Raw genomic sequence first — 20,258 nt, 5'->3', positions numbered from 1 at the left:
AACTAGTGATGTTTTCTACGGATCTCAGCTTTTCACCATATACATGTATGACTCGGATAAAGGAATAGAGTTGTATAACCAAGTCTCTGTTGACATTTATTTTGCAAAGTACAGTAATTCTGTCTTAGATATCCACTTCAGAATCATCAGTTACTCGTTTGGCATTTCCTGCAAATTTGCAGTGGCGTTCAGAATTCAAGTCATTCATGCAAATTGAAAACAGTAGAATTTCCAACATTAATCCAGGGAACCTCAGTATTTTTCCCTTTTTTGATACAACTTCTGTTTTCTACCTGCCAAGAAATTGAACATAGCTAGTAACTATTTGCGCAGAATTCCTTGTGCAAGTTCACATACACAACTCAACAGATCTTGAGACTTTCCATTTTGGAAGTCACCTCCTATTATTTGGGCAGAAATTCCCTCTTCAGTCACCATGCCTTTGTTTTACTGGGTTTTGCTGTATATGGCCTCTTTGCTTTTTTGAAAGATATGTAATAGCCTGTTTGCAATAAGTCCCCAATGCTTAATGACTCCCAAATTTCCTCTGCTTTCTTGGTGCTATGGGTTCAATTTGTCCCTGGGAATTTTGATCTTTTTTATCTGTCTGGGACTTCCATCTGGATTGCATCAATTTCATTAATTCTACTAGGGTTTCCACTGCTTAGAGATGGTATGACAATTTGTTTTTATTTTATGTTCAGTTTATTCTGATCAGGGATGACCAAAATCTTGATCTCTTGAGCCTTTAGAATTATCTTGAGGACCATTGAGGATGTGGGGACCACAATTTAACATTTTGCAATTGAAGTAATGGGGTAGCTTATTATTCATAAACGTGTATTCCAGAGTCCTTCGTATAAGGGTCTTCTTATTTCTATTTTAGTGCCCTCCCCCAGCCATTACATACCCACTGCAAATGTTATCATGAGATTGACTGGACAACTTTTGATTAATGGTATTTGTCTGACATTTAACAACAAATACATTTATCATATTCCACTGGTCATAACTCACTCTTCCATTGTGCCTTGCTTTATTATAATATTACATTTTCTTTTAATTGATCGTTGGGGCTTTACTGAGCTTCACTATATTAGATAACTGGTTACCGTCTTGAGAATATCTTAAACAGGGATTAAATATAAGATTTCTCATAATTATCATCTCTGCAAACTTTTGTCATTGTGAGCTAGTGCATTTTAACGGTTCCCCAATTAAAGCCTCGATTCAAATGCCAGATCTTCTTGGTTCAGTTAGCACTCTCGACCCTCCCGTGAACCATGAGATTGAGAGGTAGAGTTTTGGGCCTGAATGGCAGACCAGCTGCAAACTGCAACAGTTTTGAAATGTTTACTACCTCTGATGTGGACCCTATCCTGCCTCATTGAGTTCAGCTCAAACTCATTTGCAAATCATCACAGGCAAAATCTGTCATCAACCAGAACAATCAGGCAGCATTTTAAAGGCAATTTAAAAAACATTTTAAAATATTTCCCGATATATTTAAGCCTGCCAACTTGATGTTTAACACACCTGAAAAGGCTCTCCTCAAATCTCACTAATCCATCCAGCAGTTACTTTAAATGTATGCCCCTCGGGTATTGAACTCGCTGCTAATGAAAATAAATCCTTCAAATCCACACTATGTAGGCCCCTCATTATTTTACAAACCTCAATTAATTTCCTCTTAATCTCTTTTATTCCAATGAAAACAAACCCAGACTATCCAATCTTTCCTAATAGCTAATTCCTCATTCCTGGCAATATCTTCTGTACAGTACGCTTCTCTGTAATTACATCCTTTCTTTAATATGCTGACCAGAATTACGATATTCTGATTTTGTGTCCGACCTCCCAATCGTTTACTGACCCACAAGGCTACCTCCTATTCTGCACACTCCCATTTTTATAATCATCAGTAGCTCCTCCACAAATTATGTTGAACATGCAGGTCTGCAGTTACCTTACTTCTCCCTCCACCCTTAAATGATGCTTATCTTGCATAATATTTAATAACCACATCATATTCACAATTAAGTAAATCACATTTCAGCTGAAGATGGAAAATGCTGGAATACTCTAGGTTAGACAGCATTTGTGGAGAAAGTTAATGTTTCAGTATGATGACCTTTTGTCAGACCTATTGATGATGAAAGGTCATCAAACTGCAACACCAACTAATTCCCTCTCTGCAGATGCTGCTTGACTGCTGAGTATTTCCAGCATTTTCTGTTTGCATTTCAGGTATCCAGCATCCACAGTAATTTTCATATTGATGAAGCACATGGGAATCGGTCTCTAGACTGCTCAATCTAAAGGCAAATTATCACATTGTCCAAATTGTCAAAGGCAAGGATAGTATAGGCAATGCAAACTACAGATGAGTCAATAAATATCCAGATACTTACCAAATATATTGGTGGTATGGCCCTTCCTAGAAAGTGGTTTTAATTCATTGTGCCCCCAAGCATATTGTCTATAGTTGCCCCAAGCATGCTTCATCATCTAGAAAATGAGAAAATTACTTAATTAATTTTATAATCTTTCTGCAATTAAAATTAATAAAACAAATTTATAAAAATATAATCCAACAATTTAAATTTTAACACCAAGTGATTGCAACTGTACAAGGCAATGATGAGGCCACACTTATGCGTACTACATACATGTTTTGGCTCCTTATTTAAGGTTTTGGAAGCACTTCAGGAAAGACTGATTAGGTTGATTCCTGGGATAAGGGGGATGTGCAATGAGGAAAGGTTGAACTGGTTGGGTCTATATTCATTGGAATTTCAAAGAATGAGAGGTGATCTTATTAAAACATAAAAGATTCCGTTAGGACTTGACATGGTAGATGCTTAGAGGATGTTTCCCCACATGGAGGAACCTGGAACTAGGGTTCATGGTTTAAAAATAAGGCTCCCCATTTAAGGCAGAGATGTGAAAAATATATTCTGTCCATGTTGCTTGTGTTTGCAATTTTATTCCACAGTGGAGATTGGATCATTGAATAGATTCAAGGCTGAGTTAGACAGATTTTTGATCTACAAGGCAGGCGAGAAGGTGGAATTGAGGCTACGACCAGGTCAGCTATGATCTTATTGAATGGCAGAGCAGGCTTCATGGTCCAAATGGTGTATTCCTGCTCCTATTTCTGCTGATATTATGAACTACATAAACACAAGGGCTTGCCCAATATGCCCGGTTTCATAGTCCCACAATGACAACATTGTGCTCAAGATTCCCTATTTTTATACATGCGATTTGACATGTATGCTTGCATAAATATTGAAGATGGCAGACAGATAGAGAGCAGTTAATAAAACCTATAGTATTCTGGGCTTTATTAACAGGGGCATTGAGTACAAGAGAAGAAAATTATGCTGAATTTGTACAACTAGTTAGAACTCAGCTGGAGTATTATTGTAGGTCTGGATTCTACATGGCAGGAAGGATGTGAACACATTGGAGAAAGTGAAGAGGTTTACAAGAATGTTTCCAATGATGAGAAACTTCAGTTATGGGGATAGAATGGAGAGGTTGGGACTGTTCTCTTTGGGAAGTAGGCAGCTAAGAGGAGATTTGATAGAGATGTTCAAAATCATGGAAAGTAGAAAGGGAGAAACTGTTTCTGCTCATGAAGGGACCAGGAACAAGAGGGCAGAGATTTAAAGTGATTTGCAAAAGCAAATGTGATGAGAGAAAAAAAAATCACAACTGCATCAGAATCTGGTGATTGGAGGAGTTCAGTGCAAGAGGAAATAGAGATTGTCTTTGTTGCCTTTTAACATGTAGTGGTGAAAAAGAGTTTGAAGCAGTTAGTATTTGAAACTAGAAACCTAAAACTAACCTTTATTAAATTAATTCATACCAGTTAGTTAGGTTTAAAAAAAACTAAAACAATAAACCCAAGTGAGTTACTGATACAAAATTTTAATTAACTGAATACATAAATCAATGCTATCTAGAGATGGCCATGCAGGTGGTGTACAACATTTGCAGTGTGTGGGAGGGAGCTTGTGGAGAGCAACATGATCCAGGCAACCATATCTGCAGCAAATGTCTGCAAATCAAACAACAAAGAACGAACAAAGAACAATACAGCACAGGAACAGGCCCTTCGGCCCTCCAAGCCTGCACTGGAGGCATTCCAGGCCCCCACCACTCTCTGTGTAAAATATGTCCCCCTGACATCTGTGTTGAACCTTGCCCCCCTCACCTTGAACCCATGACCCCATGTGTTCGTCACCTCCGACCTGGGAAAAAGCTTCCCACTGTTCACCCTATCTATGCCCTTCATAATTTTATACACCTCTATTAGGTCCCCCTCATCCTCCGTCTTTCCAGGGAGAACAACCCCAGTTTACCCAATCTCTCCTCATAGCTAAAACCCTCCATACCAGGCAACATCCTGGTAAACCTTCTCTGTACTCTCCAAAGCCTCCACGTCCTTCTGCTAGTGTGGCAACCAGAACTGGACGCAGTATTCCAAATGTGGCCTAACCATCGTTCTATACAGCTGCAACATCATATGCCAACTTTTATATTCTATGCCCCGTCCAATAAAGGCAAGCATGCCATATGCCTTCTTCACCACCCTCTCCACCTGTGCTGCCACCTTTAAGGATCTGTGGACTTGTACACCCAGGTCCCTGTGTGTGTCTATACTCCTGATGGTTCTGCCATTTATTGTATAGCTCCCCCTTACATTAGATCTACCGAAATGCATCACTTCGCATTTATCTGGATTAAATTCCATCTGCCATTTCTCTGCCCAATGTTCCAGCCTATCTACATCCTGCTGTATTCTCTGACAATGTTCATCACTATCCGCAACTCCAGCAATCTTCGTGTCGTCCACAAACTTACTGATCACACCCATTACATCTTCCTCCAAATCATTTATATACATCACAAACAGCAGAGGTCCCAGTACAGAGCCCTGCGGAACACCACTAGTCACAGACCTCCAACTGGAAAAAGACCCCTCCACTGCTACCCCCTGTCTTCTATGGCAACGCCAGTTCTCCACCCATCTAGCTAGCTCATCTTTTACCCTGTGAGATTTAACCTTTTGCACCAACCTGCCATGAGGGACCTTGTCAAACGCTTTACTATAATCCATATAGACGACATCCACGGCCCTTCAATCGTTTTTGTCACGTCCTCAAAAAACTCAACCAAATTTGTGAGGAATGACCTCCCTCGTACAAAACCATGCTGTCTATCGCTAATGAGATTATTCAGTTCTAAATGCGCATATATCCTATCTCGAAGAATCTTCTCCAACAACTTCCCTACCACGGACATCAAGCTCACTGGCCTATAATTACCCAGGTTATGCTTGCTACGCTTCTTAAATAACGGGACCACATTTGCTATCCTCCAATCCTCTGGGACCTCACCTGTGTCCAGTGAAGAGACAAAGATTTCTGTTAGAGGCCCAGCAATTGCATCTCTCGCCTCCCTGAGGAGTCTAAGATAGATGCCATCCGGCCCTGGGGATTTGTCTGTCTTAATGTTTCCTAAAAAACCTAACACTTCCTCCCTTGTAATTGAGATTTTTTCTAACGGGTCAACACATCTCTCTGAGACAATACCAGTCAATATGTCCCTCTCCTTTGTGAATACTAATGCAAAGATCAGTAGATTCTTAATTCCAGATATTTTTTACTGAATTCAAATTCCACCATCTGCCGTGGCGGGATTCGAACCCGGGTCCCCAGAACATTAGCTGAGTTTCTGGGTTAATAGTCAAGTGATAATCCCACTAGGCCATCGCCTCCCCAACATTGACTCAGTGATGTTCAGCTGGGGTCTGAGGTATTGCAATGCATCAGGTGATGGAGAGTTACCTGGACAGTTTAATCCAGGAAACAGTGACATCCTTCAGGTTAGGTTGTGGTTTAGTCAGGGAGAAGAAAATGTGACACTGTGATTCACGCAGCTAAGGGGATCACAAAGATAGTTGATCGATGTTGGCTGACAATCAAGCAACATCTTGATTTCAACATTCATATTATGTTTTCAAATCCCTCCATGGCCTCCATCTCTGCAATTTCCTTAACCTACATATCATGGATTTCAATCAAGATCTAGGAAGAGATAAAGCCTCCTCTTTTACTGAGGATGCCAATAGTCCAGCACAGAATGAACCCTGGTCTATCTCAGCCTGGATCTCCCACCCTTGCTGCTCCTCCCATCACAGATTATGTCTCATTCACATATGAGGGCAACTTTTTTTTCATCAGTATTCCGATGATTAAATCTTTGCAGGCCTTTTGAGGCTTGACGGCAAATTCGCCCCCGCCCCCACTTATTTTGAACCCTAATTGCTCTTATTTATGTTCTTATGCAGAGTTAGCATGAATTTCTAATCCATCTTTGATTTATTTTTATTTTAAATATGTCTGCAACTGGATAATGCTGTGTCAACATTGCAATAAAAGGCATTAGCTTCAAGGCACTCCAACATTGCAGAGACAATTCAGATTTTAATTCCAGTTTTATCTCAATTGTACTCAGTCATCCAACTAACTCAACTGTCACACCTGACTAGGATGGCAGGTGCCAAAGACAAGCAGTAGCAACATGTCTTTGTTTAAAAATTAACCTAAGTGAACATTCAGCATCCATTCTGGCAGCAACAGAACATCATGGTTAGATGTCACGGGAAAATTCAGTGTCCTTTCCCTGCACTTCCAAAATCTTTTAGTAGAATCTTGCTCATCACAATTTTTTCTTAAGGGGATGGGAGGGAATGGAAAGTAGCTAAACAAGCATTTTGCCAGTTCTTGTGTGTGACATTACAACACCCAAAATTGGTGGCAATATTTACAGCTTGATGACAATAATATCTATATTGTGAGACTAAAATATGAATATGAAACTTTGTAAAGCACATGGTCTGTTTGCTGCAGATCATTAAAATTTGTCAAGAGTATTTTCTCAGGAATGTAAAATATTTAAACTTAACTATTTTTTTATTAAAATGCATATTTTCTAAAGACTGTAAATATCTTTTCACATTGCTTCTAATTTTCAGTCATTTTAAATTTTATAATGACTTTGCACTACAGATAGTTCTATAAGTTAAATTTAAATGCTATGTTAAATCAATTCATTATTATTATTCATTTAATTTTCAGACTGCGCTAGATATTTCTCTCATAAGCAACACCAAGGAACATTCCCATAAAAGAACCCTTGCTGCACCTGTAAAACAAAATATCAGGCATTGGTGTTGTCCGGGTTCAAAAATACTTGCTGTATGAGCTTCCCTAGTATGACTTTGTCTAAAATTTGCTGATCAATTTTTACTACTACTAACAGGAGGAAAAAAAAAATCCAAGGAGTCATACAGACCATGGCATTTTAATGTCTAAATTACAAATTTCCAGTGCAAATGGTCATAGAAATTAAATAAGCAGCTTCCCTAGCAACAGTAAATTCTGGCACAGTCTATTTTAATGATGTTGGTTGAGGGATAGGTATTGACAAAACAATGGGGAAGGACTCCTCTGCTCTTCTTTGCATAAAGCCATTGAATGTTTCAAATCCAATTAATAGGGCACATTTGGCCTTGGTTTATCAGTAAGAAAGCACCTATGAAACTAGCACTCCCTTAGTATGTGCTGGATTATGGCTAAATCATTGGCTCAAATCTCTAGAGTGCAGTGCATACCCATATAAGAGATGCAATATGTTTAGAAGGAAACTAATAAAACCTATTATCACACCACTTTAAACAACATACTGATCCATGCTTTCACATACCTCTTTAATTTTCTCTTGTTTCTCCCTGGTATCTGGATCACCTGGGTCCCCATTATTGATTCCTACCAGTTTTGGGATAGGAACTCGTGGCAGCTGTTTGCCTTCTCTTTTTTTCATATCTTGCGCCACTCGATTTTTCTCTGTCTGAATCTCAGCTCGGATTTGATCTTTGGATTTTTTCAGTTTTTCTTTTGCCTCTTCCAGGGCCCTCTCATGATCTGCCCTAATCATTTTACGAAGCTGCTCCTCTTCTTCTCTGAGGAATGCAATGAAGAGATCATATTCTCAGTATTAGATCATTGTATCAACAGTACAATGGTTAAAAACACCATTTCAGAGCTTAAATAAGTCTCACCTTGCTGTCATTTACTGCAGAGAAAAATAATAAAAATATAAATTGCGATATTCAAAAAGAAAATATTTTAAATAGTAGAGATAATTGTTGTAATTATTAAATTTGGACAGTGTTCACAAGACACCAAAACTCAACTTTATATCTAGGTTTTAGTTTTTCCAGATACTTCACCATATTTTACACAAAAGACCAATCTAATGAGCAAGACTTTTTTCCAAACAAATGTAAAGTTAATGATAAACACAAGATGGAATCAAAACATATTGCAAGTACTCAGTGAATGGTTGCACCTGAGGGGAGAAGAGTTAACATTTCTGGTTGTTACAATCTCTGCAGAGGTGGGCAACTTTAAAAAATAAATTCGAACTTCGAATAGCTGAAAGGATGACAAGATTTCACATTTCAAGGCTTTTACCGTAACAAAAGACAGAGAACTATTGACTAAAAATCTTTGTAGACAATTTAAACAGAACACTCTTTTCCTTTAAGCACAACCGAAAACAAACTTCAGGGATATACATTACACTGTCCATTAAGTAAACATTTAATTCGCCCAGAACCAATCCCAAAGTGAGGCTCAGCTCACAAAGGTTTACTGCTATTCTTTCCCTTTTGCAGCCTGGTAACTTTTAGTCTCAGAATTGTCTTTCACAGTGGGTTCAATTAAAGAAACAAAAAATGCGTCCAGAAGACAAGGAAAGGTCAACACAAACATACATGCAAGGAGCAGGGGTAGGCCATTTGGCCCCCCAAGTCTGCTTTGCCACTCAACAAGATCATGACTGATCTGATCGTAGTTCCAACTTCACATTCCAACCTACCCCTGACAATAGCAGAATCATTACCAAGAGCTGCTATCTGGAAAAACTGATGCAGTGGTTCTGATCTGAAATTACTGAATTCAATGCTGAACACAGAAGGCTGCAAAATTCCTAACTAAAGATGAGGTGCTATTCCTTGAGCTTCCAATAAGCTTCATTAGAATAGTTAAGGACTTTGAAGTCAGAGTGAGATTAAGGCAGAGAATTAAGATGACAAGTACCTAGAAGCTCAGGATCACATTTGTGGCCAAAACAGAGGTGTGCCAAAAATCACACAATCTGCCTTTGGTCTCCACAAACGTAAAGACCATTTAGTCAACAGCAAATACAGCACACTGAAATGAAAGAAGTGCAAGTAAATCACGGTTAAATCATGGCAATATCGCACGGTTAAACCCCAAAGAGTGGAAATGGAGGGTAAAAGGGCATGCTTTGTATCTCCTGTGCTTGAATGGGAAGGTATCAAAGGTAATCAAAGAGTGGAGGAAATAGTGTCTCCAGAATGCTGGAAGGAGTGAGGATATAATTGATGGCGGTATCAGCAAAAAATGTTATTCAAAGTGGAGGCTGGTGGGGTGGAAGGCGAGGTCCCAAAATCTGACCGCCCCACAAGACTCCCTGATCCCTCCCATCCAAAACTCCAACTTACCTCAGATTCATGTTGTCTTTATCCCGGAGTCTATTTGCAGTCCCAGCAACGCCCAGTACAGAGTTCTGGCATTGCTGGGACTGTGAGAGCAGCCAGACAGTAAGATGGGCTGACAACTCAAGGGCGGAATCCCTCGCCTCCATAACATCACCCGTTACACATTACTGCTGCAAGGTGGGCCTGTTGAACATTGACACATTGTGTTTTATAATGCTCCTGTCAAGTGCCTTGGAATATCTTATGTTAAAAGGCACAATATAAATAAGTTGTTTCCTGATAACAAAAATCCCCAGCCATCAAATCTCCATTAACTATTCTCTTGAAACTATGTCAAAGGTAGCTAAAACATAAAGGATACTGTGGCTCATCGATCCAAATGATTATAGGAAATTTTCAGCATAGAAACTTGCCAAACAAACCATCCCCTTTTTGATTACTTTACCCACCATATTTTTAAATTGTCTTTTCCTTTAAATATATCCAGTGGTTTCACTTTTGATCCAACAGATATGTAGCATAGTCCATCAACACAAAGATCTCCAAATTACTACAAAATCCTCATAGGTTTGGTTTCTGTTTGTGCAGTTTCTGTTTCCCTTTGGTAGCAGAAAGGTGTATACTCCATTTTGGGCACACACCCAACTTGCACAAGTTGAGAGCAGTTACTCTTCATTACCCTCTGCAAAGACAATCACCAATTGCCTTTAACATAAGAAAATGTCCCACGGTCCTATACAAGAGCACAGGGTAAAAACTAACACCAAGCCAAAGGTGATATTAGCACAGTTGAGTAGAAACATAGAAACATAGAAAACTACAGCACAAAACAGGCCCTTCGGCCCCACAAGTTGTGCCGAACATATCCCTACCTTTTAGGCCTACCTATAACCCTCCATCCTATTAAGTCCCATGTACTCATCCAGGAGTCTCTTAAAAGACCCTATTGAGTTTGCCTCCACCACCACTGACGGCAGCCGATTCCACTCGCCCACCACCCTCTGTGTGAAAAACTTCCCCCTAACATTTCCCCTGTACCTACCCCCCAGCACCTTAAACCTGTGTCCTCTCATAGCAGCCATTTCCACCCTGGGAAAAAGCCTCTGAGAGTCCACCCGATCTATGCCTCTCAACATCTTATATACCTCTATTAGATCTCCTCTCATCCTACGTCTCTCCAAGGAGAAAAGACCGAGCTCCCTCAGCCTATCCTCATAAGGCATGCCACTCAATCCAGGCAACATCCTTGTAAATAGCCTCTGCACCCTTTCAATCTTTTCCACATCCTTCCTGTAATGAGGTGACCAGAACTGAGCACAGTACTCCAAGTGGGGTCTGACGAGGGTCTTATATAGCTGCATCATTATCCCCGGACTCCTAAACTCAATCTCTGTCAAATGTTCTGACAGAGGAGGGAAACGAAAGGAGAATTGATTAATGTTTCCTTCCAGGTTTTCCCTTAGGTCTTTGGTGGTGTTCGAAACTACTCTCTCTCCACTAACTCGATCCTTCTGACTTGTGATGGGAAGTCCAGACTGAAACAAACAATTCTGGTTTGATATACATGATACCAATCGATGGTAGCAATCGTGAGTTTGGAAGGTGCTGCCTACGGAACCTTGGTGACTTATTGTAATGCATCTTGTAGGTGGTACACACTGCTGCTACTGTAAGTTGGTGGTTTAGGCAATTAATGTTTGTGGATGTAGTGCCAATCAAGCAGGCTGCTTTGCCCTGGATCATGTCGAGATTCTTGAGTGTTGTTGGAGCTGCACCTATCCAGGCACGTATTCCATCACACTCCTGACTTGTGCCTTGTAGATGGTGGACAGGCTTTGGGGAGTCAGGAAGTGACTTATTTGCCACACGATTCCTAATCTCCGAGCAGCTCTTCTAGCCACAGTATTCATATGGCTAGTCCAGTTCAGTCTCTGGTCAAATGTAACCACCAGGATCAGCTTGGTCAAAGAGGCAGGTTTTAAAGAGGTAATCCGTATGTGCAAGATCTTGCTGCCATATTTTCTACAAGTGGCAGCACTTCAAAAGTACTTCATTGGGACATCCTGAACAAACAAATTAAAGTCCAAGTTTTACTTGCATGCAGAACTAGGTATCGAGCAACATTACAAATTACAACCTTGTATGCTAAAGAGCAATGAAAGATGAAAAATTTGATGTCAGTGGATAAAAAAATGAATAGTAAGACAAACCACTAGGTGTACCACCACATTTTTAACATCCAAGCTAAAAAAGGCAAACAACGAGATTAAATTACAGTAACAGGGTAAAACTATCCATCTCTCTACTAAATTAAATCAACTGGTATAGCAATGATATACAAGCAATCTGATTTGAAACTTCACTCCATTGGCATGTCAGACAGAACAAGACACCAACCAAGACATGTACGTAAACATGTAATCATGATAAAGTTCAACTGAGAACTTGCAAAAAAAAAACTTAAAATTTATAGGGTTACTTATAATCTCGGGATGTCTCAAAAACAACTATTTTTGAGGTGGATTCAATATTGTAATACATGAAAGGAGTTGTAAAACCTGAGCTGAGACATTAAAAGTTAATACCATAAGGAATCTAATAGCACTGGGTGTGGTTACTATGCAGTAAATATAACAGTATTGTATCAATATCTTCATCGAGAGTATTCTTTATCTGGATCACATGGCAGAGATGATGTGTGATTGTAATGAAGTAAGCGTTAGCTCGTAAGCAACCTTGCCTTCCATCTCAAACAATGGTTTGCACTGTGGCAGTCTTTAAAGCATCGCCTTGTGTGGCTCAAGAGCCCCACTCTGACATGGCATTTTCTGCCACATTTTCCAAAGAGAAAGACAATGGGCTGGGAAGGAAGCCAGTTCGCCGGCCTCTGCTTGGCCAGCAGAGCTTTGGCATACAGCAGAGTTTTTGCTCACCTCTTCCAATATCCTTCCAGTCAGCCTCCAGAGTTATGGCATTGACATTAATGACTAGTGTCAATGTCCACTATCTTTATATCTTGCTTGCAGGTGCCCTTGTGGAGGTATGGACACCCAGCAAGTCTCAACACAATGACCCACTCTCTGTACAGAAGATCATTGGGTACATGAGCCCCATTCATCCGATGAACTGGCCAGCCAGCATAGAGGTCGTTCATGTAAGCTGATGGAATTAGAACCCTCGAAGATGTCAAGAGTTGGAAAACTTGCACTGACATTAGATGCCAAGGATATGTCTGAGACAGTGAAGGCAGAAACTGCTCAGGCTTTTCCTGCCTAGCACAGGTTGCCCAGATCTCACTACTGTAAAGCAGTCTGCTGAGAGCATAGGCTTGTTAGACAAGCAATTTGGTGCTGGCCCTCTCTCTTACTCAGATTGGGCATAACAGTTGCAACTTTTTCAATGCGTGTGTAGATTTCAGCATCAAGCAACATTGCTGGTGATTGCAGATATGAAACATGAATAATTTCCAAGAGTATCATTATCAATGCTGATAGGTAGCAGTGCGACAACACCCTGGACCATGACATTCATTACACCAAACTCTTTACAGTCATGGGAGTGTGTGTCCAGTTGCCAGTGAAGGGGTTCAGGCAGCATAACATTAGCACCTGGAGCTTTGCCCATAGCAAGCAAGTCAATAGCTTTGCTAAACTCCCTCACTGTGGGTTCAATATTCAACTGTGCTATGACAGGCAGACTTTCTATGGTCTCGATTCTTTCTTGGTACTGCATTCTTTCCCAAGTACAACTTCAGATAGTATACTATCCATCTCTCTGACTGTTTATTGGGGGTCAGTGATGACCTTTATAGATCTACTTTAACTTGAGCTACTTTCTTTGTTGATGGGCATGTATGAAAGGATCAAAAAGGCAATAAGTCCATGAGCAAAGAAAGTATCATCTCCTCTCAGCTGATGAATCAGTATTCCTCCAGGTTGACCACCACTTGGCAAGGGCGCAGAATGTACTCTGGGTGGGGTACTTCAATGTCCATCACCAAGAGTGGCTCGGTAGTATTATCACAGATGGAGCTGGCCAGGTCCTAAACAACATAGCTACTGTTAGACAGCAGCAGGTGGCGAGCAAGCCAACATGCGGAAAATACATTGAAACCACAATCTGTAGTCTCATGGCCTGACATGTCCCCCACTCTACCATTACCGTCAAATCAGAAGATGAACCCTGGGTCAACGTAGAAAGCAGGAGGGCATGTCAGGAGCAACACCAGACATACCTAAAAACGTGCCAACCTGGTGAAGCTACAAGACAAGACTACTTGCTTGCCAAACAGCATAAAAGCAGAAAGTAATATACAGATGTGACAATAGTGTACCTTTAAGAAATGTTGAGTCATCTTCTTGCCATTCTATCTATAATCGGCATCCTGCATTGCTGCTGCAGCAGCATAATTGTTTAATCTGAGCTAAAACTGGCTATCTCATAGAAAGAAGTCTCACAACACTGTGCTTACCCCAGTCCAACGCCGGCATCTCCACATCATATCTCATAGAAGACAGAGGGTGGTGGTGGATGGAAAATTTTCAGACTGGAGACCAGTTACCAGCGGTGATCCACAAGGATCAGTGCTGGGTCCTCTGCTATTTGTGATTTTTATAAATGACTTGGAGGAGGGGGCTGAAGGGTGGATCAGTAAATTTGCAGATGACACCAAGATTGGTGGAGTAGTGGATGAGGTGGAGGGCTGTTGTAGGTGCAAAGAGACATTGATAGGATGCAGAGCCGGGCCAAAAAATGGCAGATGGAGTTTAACCCTGATAAGTGCCCGAGGTGATTCATTTTGGTAGGACAAATTTGAATGCGGATTACAGAGTCAAAGGTAGGGTTCTGAGGAATGTGGAGGAACAGAGATCTTGGGGTTCATATCCACAGACCTCTGAAGGTTGCCACTCAAGTGGATAGAGCCGTGAAGAAGGCCTATAGTGTGTTAGCGTTTATTAACAGGGGGTTTGAGTTTAAGAGCCGTGGGGTTATGCTGCAACTGTACAGGACCTTGGTGAGGCTACATCTGGAATGTCATCAGAGAGTGGTTGGGGTGTGGAATGGACTGCCTGCTGTGATAGTGCAGTTGGACACTTTAGGAACTTTCAAGCAGTCATTGGATAGGCACATGGAGCACACTAGAATGATGGGGAGTGGGATAGCTTGATCTTGGTTTCGGAAAAGGTTCGGCACAACATCGTGGGCCGAAGGGCCTGTACTGTGCTGTTCTATGCTCTATGTTCTATAATGCTGTTTATGGTGTTCCCCTGGGATTTTGCTGAGTAGGGCTTGACTGGGATGATTGACAGGTATGGTCATATGACTGGGCACAGCTAGGCTTACACAGAGAACTCAAGCTCAAATCTGCTTTTTGGGAGAAGATGTGCCTCTCTTTTCTATCTTTGAAGTCTGGAGACAGGGAGCTGCTAGAGACAAGGTTTATTTCTGATGTTTTGAGGATCTATCCTTCTCTGAAAACTGCTGTCTGGATCACTGTCCAGAAGGGTTAAAAAGCTGGAAATCTAGCATCGTGTAAGCATTGTTGGTTTCTGTGCCAACTGGTTCTATAGAAAGAATTTATGTCTATGGGGAATACTGCTGAATTGCAACAATAGAGATAGCTAGTTAGCTTTGTCATGTTAAGTATTTTGATTGGTAAATGTTATGCTCACTCTTTTTGTTATATTCTAACTATATTCTTAAATAATGTTTGTTTTGATAAAAGCTTCCTAGTGAGTTACATGAATCATAACTGGAGTGAAACATCTTATACTCACCCAATCAAGGTGTACAAAATTATGAGGCACATCGATAGGGGTAACTAGGAAGAAACTTTTCCCCTTAGGAGAGCGGTCAGGAAGCAGGGGGCATAAATCTATGGTAAGGAGCAGGAGATTTAGTGGAGATTTGAGGAAATACTTTTTCACCCAGAGGGTGGTGAGAATCTAGAATTCACAGCCTTAAAGTGTGGTAGAAGTAGAGGACTCGCCACAAACAGTGGCTACAAAAGCAAGTCTGAGGCAGGAAAACTGCAGCGAGTAACACACCTCCTGACTCCCCAAAGCCTATCAACATTCTACAAGGCACATGTGATGGAATACTCCCCACTTTTGCATGGGTGCGACTCCAACACTACTCAAGAGGTTTGACACGATGCAGGATAAAGCAGCCCACTTGACTGGCACCACATCCGCTCCCTCCACCACTGACGCTCAGTAGCAGCAGTATGTACCAATTACAAGATGCACTGCAGCAATTCACCAAAGATCCTTAGACAGCACCTTGCAAAGCCACGACTACTTCCATCTAGAAGGATAAGGGCAGCAGATATATGGGAACACCACCATATGCAAGTTCTCCTCCAAGCCATTCACCATCCTGACTTGGAAATATATTGTCGTTCCTTCGCAGTCGTTGGGTCAAAATCCTGGAATTCCCTCCCTAACGGCATTTTGGGTCAATCCATAGCACGTGGACTGCAGCATTTCAAGAAGACAGCTCACCATCGCCTTCTCAAAGGCAACTAGGGATGGGCAATTAATGCTGGCCAACCAGCAACACCCATGTCCCACAAAGGAATAAAGAAAAACAGATAGGAACCCTCAACATTTAAGAAGCATTTGGATGAGCACTTGAAATGCCATAAGCATACAAGGCAATGGAACAAGTGTTGGAAAATGGGATGAGAATAGATAGGTGCTTGATGGTTGGTGCAGATACGATGGGCTGAAAGGCCTTTTTCTGTGCTGTAAAACTCTTGACTATCACTGTAATGTAAAAATTAGGGTCTAGGCTAACTTCATAAAAATCTTCGGAGTTTCTGAGCTGGTCCTTAACACAGATCTAAGCGATCCCACAACCAACAGATCAGATCCAAGCTCTGCAATCTTGCCTCATCCAGCCATGAATGGTGGTAGACAATTAAACAACTCAAACTTAAACTCACTGGAAGAGAATCCACAAATACCCTCGTTCTCAAATGATGGAGGAGCCCAGCACACCAGTGCAAAAGACAATGCTGAAACATTCGCAACAATCTTCAGCCAGAAGTGCCAAGTGGATGACATTGATTAGGCCACAGCTAGAGTACTGTTTGCAGTTCTAGAATCCACAATATAGGAGATTGATTTGTTTCATGAGAGATTGAGCAGTTTAGGCCTACAATCCCTTGAGTTTAGAAGAATGCGAGGAGATATAATTGAGGTGCATAAGAATAAGTGGGATTGACAAAATAGACGTGGAGAAGATGTTTCCTCTTGTAAGACAATCTAGAACAAGAGGTCATAGAAGTCATAGAAGTCATAGAAACCCGACAGTGCAGGAGGCGGCCATTCGGCCCATCGAGTCTGCACCGACCACAATCCCACCCAGGCCCTACCCCCATATCCCTACATATTTACCTGCTAATCCCTCTAACCTACACATCTCAGGATGCTAAGGGGCAATTTTTAGCATGGCCAATCAACCTAACCCACACATCTTTGGACATAGTTTTAGGATAAGGTGTGGCAGATATAAAACAGAGATAAGGATAAATTACTTCCCCTCAAAGGGTCGTGATTTTGTGGATTTTACTACCCCAAAGTGTGGTGGATGCTGGGACATTGAGTAAATTTAAGATATAGACAGATTTTTACTACTCCTGCTCCTAGCTCTTATGTGATAGCATTGGAAAGGGTGCAGAAGAGATTTGACAGGCTTTTGCCTGGACTGGAGAGTTTTAGCTGAGAGAGATTGGACAGACTGTGGTCGCTTTTTTTGGAGCAGAGGAGACCTGGGGGCAGGCAGTCTGGGTTAAAATTATGAGGGCATAGATAAAGTAGACAGGAAGAAACCTTTCCCAAGAAGTTTGAGACCAAATCAACATCTGTTAGTGAAGCAAAATTTATCTAATATGCAACATAAACCAACAAGTTGGAACACTGCACAAATTGAAAGTGGTGAAAAATAATTATTCCACACAAGGAGATAGATCACAAATAAACACAAATCAACTTATGTCAAAAAATCCAAACTAGCCGTGATAACAGAAATAATGGGATCGAGGAGACATTTGGTTCTCCATCACCATTTTCTATCCCCGAAATCCAAAGATGGCAAATTATTCACCAGTAGTTGTCCCACTGGTTTGAACACTACTTTATTCCCGTGTTTGTTTGCCATGTGACTTTAAATTGGAATTTGAATGGGGGCTGACTGAGAATTCACCCTTGATAGGACATTTAACTTTCCAGACAAAAACAGAAAATGCTAGAAAATCTCAGCAAAACTGACAGCATCAGCGGAGAGAGAATAGAGCCAACGTTTCGAGTCTGATGAAGGGTCAGACGAAACATTGGCTCTATTCTCTCTCCACATAAGCTGTCAGACATGCTGAGATTTTCCAACATTTTCTTTTTTTGTTTCAGATTCCAGCACCTGCAGCATTTTGCTTTATCTTAACTTTCCAAACTATGACTCAGAGATTCTCTTTAGTTTGATTGCACCGGTAAAACATAGAATCATAAAATCCCTATGGTGCAGAAAGAGGCCATTCGGCCCATCGAGCCTGCTTTGACAACAATCCCACCCAAGCCCTATCCCTGTAACCCACCTATTTACCCTGCTAATCTGCCCGACGCTAAGGAGTTATTGAGCATGATTAATCAGCCTGACCTGCACATCTTTGGAGTGTGGGAGGAAACTGGAGCACCCAGAGGAAACCCACGTAGACACGGGGAGAACGTGCAAACTCCACACAGACCTGAGGCCGGAATTGAACCTGGATCCCTGGCACTGTGAGGCAGCAGTGCTAACCACTGTGCCGCAAGATAGCTTAGCTACCTGGTTAAAAATTAGAAAAGATAATCAATGTAGCGGTAGTCCTCTGACTACCTTACTATTTTGAAGTGCCTCACTTATGTGAAGCAGATGTTGCAACAACAAATACAGTCATCGTGCTGTTTGCCTTAACTCCCGTCTAAAATAACGTTTAAATTCCCCGCCTGCAAAGATTCCAGCACAATACTCTTAGCTGTATTACAAAATATAAGATACAAGGACAATATGACACTAAATTTGGATTTTAAAAGCTTGACAATTGGAGCAGAACAAATAGACATGGGGAGGAAGAAATTTCAGATTTAAGGCCTGGAAACAATGTTGGAGTAAGAATTTGTTGATATCCAAACTCAGTGCACAAACTGCAGATATTAATAAAAAAAAGAAAACAAATGCAGAGGTTACAAACCACCAATAAAAGAAATTGGAAGAGTAATGACCATAGCAGCATTGAAAAAACAGAGTTATAGGGCGTCACCTAAGAAACCATCCATTTATTTCAAAGGAAGCCAAGTTTCTTAAACACCCCTTTGGAAATGGGAATTCCAGTAAAGTTAAAGTCAAAGATTTCAACAGAGGAAAAACAAATCCACAGTGGACCCATTAAGAGCACAATGCACTCACTGTCCATTACACTTGAGAGTTGCAAAGAAACAAGATGTTTAAAACGTCATTGGAGAGCACATAGATGGTAATTATATGAGAGGACTAAAAATCCAATGCAACCTGAAGGGAATTGCTAAACATATGACTGAGTTCAAACAAATTTCCAAGAAAGGTAGATTAAAAGCAAGGAATTGACGAGCCAGTAAAAAGGGTATGTTCATAGATACATAATTTAATGGTACCATTAAGAAATGGTCTCTTAGGGTGCACAGAACATACTTGGCCAAAATCTAACATGATGCTCATTGTAGTAGTACAACTAAAGATAGTAATTTATAAGCAAGATCACAGATTTAAATAGGAAGAGAGTGAACCAAAGTGACTAGATTTCACAAAGAAAGCTAACAACTGGGAATTCAAGAAGAAAGTTAAGAAGAAAGTTTTAATTAAAACCATTGAAAATTTAGGACACAGGAGGCGTAGAACAACGTACACATCATAAAATCAGCACTACAACTCTTTCTCCATTACTAGACTCAAAGCCAGGGAGGCTATGTGCCAAGAGTAGTGCCTTTTAAAACCTCAGCTTAACCAATTTTTCTTCATAGCTAAAATTTCCAGTCCTGGTAACATCTTTGTAAATATTATTTGTACCCTCTTGAATGCAATCACATATTTTTTATAATGTAGTAATCAGAGCTGTACGCAGTACTCAAGCTGTGGTTTACCTAATGTTACATACAATTTTAGCATAAGCACCTTGCTCTTATGCTGTATACACTAACTAATAAGGGAAAGCAAGGCATATGCCTTTGAACCATCTTATCAACTTGTCCTGCTACCTTTAAGAATGTGTGGACATATACTCCAAAGTCCCTGTTCCTCCACACACTACTCAGTATCTTTTCATTTATTGCATCATCCTTGCCTTGCTGCACTTCCTAAAATGCATTACCTTGCATCTCTGGATTGAATTCCATTTTTCACTTTTCTGCCCAACTGACCAGATCATCTGCACCTTCCTGCAGTCTAAAGCTTTTCTCATTTGGCAACCACATGGTTAATTTTGCTATCACCTGCAATTTTTTTGCTCCCTACATTTGTGTCTAAGCCATCAATATAAACAGTCCGACTACTGAGCCCTGTAGATCTCCGAGTAAATACCGTCCAGTTGCAAAAATACCCAACCGCCATTTCCCTTGGCTTCCTGCCACTGAGCAAATTTTGGAGT

General features: G+C 40.8%; 1 protein-coding gene across 3 annotated transcripts in view; it reads right to left on the bottom strand.

The window, feature by feature from the left end:
- Positions 1–20,258, bottom strand: part of man1a2 (mannosidase, alpha, class 1A, member 2) — a 116,305-nt gene that overhangs the window by 74,101 nt on the left and 21,946 nt on the right. For all 3 annotated transcript variants that reach the window (XM_078232675.1, XM_078232673.1, XM_078232676.1), the window contains exons 2-3: positions 7,780–8,035; positions 2,412–2,508 (exon numbers count right to left, since the gene is read on the bottom strand). In XM_078232675.1, coding sequence (XP_078088801.1) covers positions 2,412–2,508; positions 7,780–8,035 — 353 coding nt within the window. The remainder of the gene's footprint in view (positions 1–2,411; positions 2,509–7,779; positions 8,036–20,258) is intronic.

The sequence above is a fragment of the Mustelus asterias genome, chromosome 17, assembly GCF_964213995.1.
Source record: "Mustelus asterias chromosome 17, sMusAst1.hap1.1, whole genome shotgun sequence".
NCBI classification, from domain to species: domain Eukaryota; kingdom Metazoa; phylum Chordata; class Chondrichthyes; order Carcharhiniformes; family Triakidae; genus Mustelus; species Mustelus asterias.
This window is presented reverse-complemented; position numbering and strand designations above follow the sequence as displayed.